Genomic DNA, 3,405 nt, shown 5'->3' with positions numbered 1-3,405 from the left:
CGCATATTTGCCGCTTAAGTGTATAGTTATATTTATCCGATCTTGCACATACCCTACGACTGCGTTAAGAGTAAGACAATGATCATTTGAAGCTTAAGATCATGTTTATTTTGGATATCTTATCTGTGTTTTCTTAGGATTATGCTTTCTTTAGCCAAAAGTTTATCGAAAATAGTCTCTCTACCTTTATAAGATAGGGTTAAGATCTATTTACAAATTATTCTTCTCAAATCTCACTTATAGAACTTCAGTGGATATATTTGTATTGGGGAAAAATCGATATTACACTTGGAATTAATTGTGTGGTTGACATGTTAAGACACGAGGATTATTAGAAGAGTGACAGCTGGCAAAGAGTACTTAAAAAGACGCGAGTTTTAACAGGTACGAGTGAAGTGTCATGGAGATGAGAAGGAACGGTCACTCGGGCCTCTTGATAATTTGAAGAGACACCGGTGAAATGAACCAAGACAATAAAAAGTACAGATTCGTAATATCTTCAATTAATGAGCGTAAATGATAGGAAACGTTATAGAATCTTCACGAAACAGTTACGATTGCTAATTATAACATTTTATTAATGTCATTTAATGCTCATAATGACTCTACTATGAAAGGAAAGAAATGTTGTACTTGAAAATAGCTATAAAAGGAGAGAAGTAACAATTGTATGGACACACTGATTATTATTGGAATATACTTATTTACATTGCTTTATATTGCCTACTCGGATACTTCTCAGTCCAATTTTCCTTTCTTGCTATATAATTATTTCCTTATTTGATTATCAGTAACCCGAGTTCTTCTAAAATTACGCTTTGACCGAAATTCCTATTTTCTGGTTAAAAAAGTTGGTTCCGTTACCGGGAATCTGATAATCTTTTACTTTCTAAATCAATTCTTTTGTCAAAACAATCATAACGAACGTCAACGACAACAACCAACAAAATTTACACCACCAAGAAAATCAGCAACATCAGGAGAATCAACAAGGTGATGGAACTCCAGTCCCCTCACAACGAAACTCTCCTCGACAATCTCGAGAAAGGACTCCTAACGGATCTGAATCAAATATGAATGAGTAGTTATAGAATGATTAGGCTATTGATGAAGCTTTGAAAAAATTAATCGCTCAACAGGTCAGCAATGCTCTTCAGGCTTTTTCTAGCCAGTTGCCGAATATACCATCGATACCACCTCCAAAAAACATTGTAACCGTAGAAAATCTTCACTCTGGACTCGTTAATTCAGGCAGCGGTGGAACTCCCAGTGAATCTCGTGATGGAGGGACAGGTAACCCAGTTAATTCTGATTTACAAAGTTTAGTACTAACTTTGCAGAAACAGCTCAAGGAGCAAAGTGATCGCATAGAACATATACCTGGAGTGCCGCCCGTAATCAAGGGGATAGATATAGAGAAATACTTTCAACAACCTTAGAAGCCAAGTGCCGCTCCTTTACCAATTCCAAAGAAATTCAAGATGCCTGATATTCCGAAATACGATGGAACAACTGATCCACGGGATCACGTAACTGCATTTACAATTGGTGTAAAGGGCAACGATTTGACCAAGCAAGAAATTGAGTCAGTGTTGGTCAAAAAATTTGGAGAAACACTCACAAGGGAACATTGACATGGTATTCTCTTTTACCTGAAAATTCTATTGATTCTTTTACTGAGCTTGCAGATTCATTTATCAAAGCACACTCGGGAGCCCAAAAAGTTGAAAAATGAATGGAGGACATTTTCAAAATAAAACAAGGAGATACAGAGCTGCTTAGGGAATTCGTAGACAGATTCCAGTGTGAAAGGATGATGTTGCCACGTGTACCTGATAACTGGGCGGCTATGGCCTTTTCCAGTAATATAAATGAAAAAAGCTTGGAAGCCATGAGGAGACTCAAAGAAAGCTTACGAGAATTTCCTGTAACAACTTGGAATAATATTTACAATAGGTACAATACAAAGCTGCGAATAGAAAAAGACACTATCACTCAGTCTCGGAAAGATGAAAGAGTAAGTTCAAGAAGGATAAAGACCGAAAAAAGGTCCGATAAAAATATATACGAGCCTTATATAGAACCAGCATGAAGGGATTTGCATTCGAAACAAGAAAACCCAAGGTATGATCCTTGATCAAGGGTTAGAGAATCAGGTTCGTTATCGAGGTTCGGAAAAGAGCAAATAAGAGAAACGTGAGACGATGACATGTTCGAAGGCTAAAATTGGTGGTTACAACTTTAATGTAAGCACGTCCGAGCTGGTAGCTATTCTAAGAAGTATGGGAGACAAGGTACGATGGCCAAAAGAAATGAATCGAACCCAAATAGGAGGAATCCCAAATTTTGGTGCGAGTTTTACAGCGATCACGGTCACAAAACGGCTAATTGCAGGTTACTACAAGGTGAAGTTGAACATCTACTAAAGCAAGGGTACTTAAGAGAATTGTTTAGCGAAAAAGGAAAACAGGCATATATGAAAAATAGGCAAGAACTGTTGAAACCTCCATCACCAAAAAGAATGGTTAATGTCATAAATGGAGGGGAAGAGATCAATTGCGTAGCATACATGACAACAAAGAAGGTGTCAAAAATCACAGTCACCCACGGGAAGCGAGTTCGTGAAGTTTTGGAAGAAGATAGTATAACATTTGATGATGCTGATACAGATGGCTTGCTGACCCCACACAATGATGCACTGGTAATATCTTTACTTGCACATGACACTAATGTAAAACGAGTTTTGATTGATCCAGGTAGTTCTGTGAATATCATTCTGATGAGAGTGGTAAACGAGATGCAAGCCGATGATAAGTTGATACCCAAGGCACACACCTTGTCTAGTTTTGACAACTCAAGAGTCGTAACAAAAAGGGAGATAATACTCACCACATTTGAAGAAGGAGTAGTCAAAGACACCAAATTTTAAGTGATAGAAATGGACATGGCTTACAATATGATTCTCGGCAGGCCATGGATTCACGAAATGGATGTTGTTCCATCTACCCTACATCAAGTTATCAAGTTTCCTTCACAATGGGGAATACAACAAATCCATGATGACCAACAGGATTCTCAAAGCATTAACTCAGTGGCAGGCACGAGCGCAAAAAGCCACGAGAAATAGCAATTACAGAATTCAGTTGAGGATTCAACAACACAAGCCTCAACTGTAGACGGGCAAACAGATGTAGACTCGAGACCTGATACTATTCAAGAACTAGAAGAAAATGAAAATATCAAAACAACGATCGAGGAACTAGAAGCTGTGATATTATTCGTACATTGGCCGGACAGAAAAGTCTACATTGGAACCAACCTCAGCCTAGAGATAAAAAGTAAGTTAATTGAATTTTTAAAAGCTAACACAGATTGTTTTGCTTGGCGCATTCAGATATGTCAGGT

General features: G+C 37.8%; 1 protein-coding gene across 1 annotated transcript; it reads left to right on the top strand.

Moving 5' to 3' along the window:
- The first annotated feature begins 2,299 nt into the window (after nt 1-2,299).
- Nucleotides 2,300-2,929, top strand: LOC142164634 (uncharacterized). The gene has a single exon (XM_075222805.1). It carries the CDS (start codon nt 2,300-2,302, stop codon nt 2,927-2,929), a length of 630 nt encoding a protein of 209 aa, XP_075078906.1.
- The last annotated feature ends 476 nt before the right edge of the window (nt 2,930-3,405 follow it).

Source organism: Nicotiana tabacum, chromosome 1 (assembly GCF_000715075.1).
Source record: "Nicotiana tabacum cultivar K326 chromosome 1, ASM71507v2, whole genome shotgun sequence".
In the NCBI taxonomy this organism is placed as follows: Eukaryota; Viridiplantae; Streptophyta; class Magnoliopsida; order Solanales; family Solanaceae; genus Nicotiana; species Nicotiana tabacum.
Note: the sequence above shows the minus strand (reverse complement) of the source record. Positions and strands in the feature narration are given on the sequence as shown.

What these genes read in the sequence shown, in the direction of transcription:
- LOC142164634 (XM_075222805.1), top strand. Translation starts at nt 2,300, where the DNA reads ATGGCCAAAAGAAATGAATCGAACCCAAATAGGAGGAATCCCAAATTT.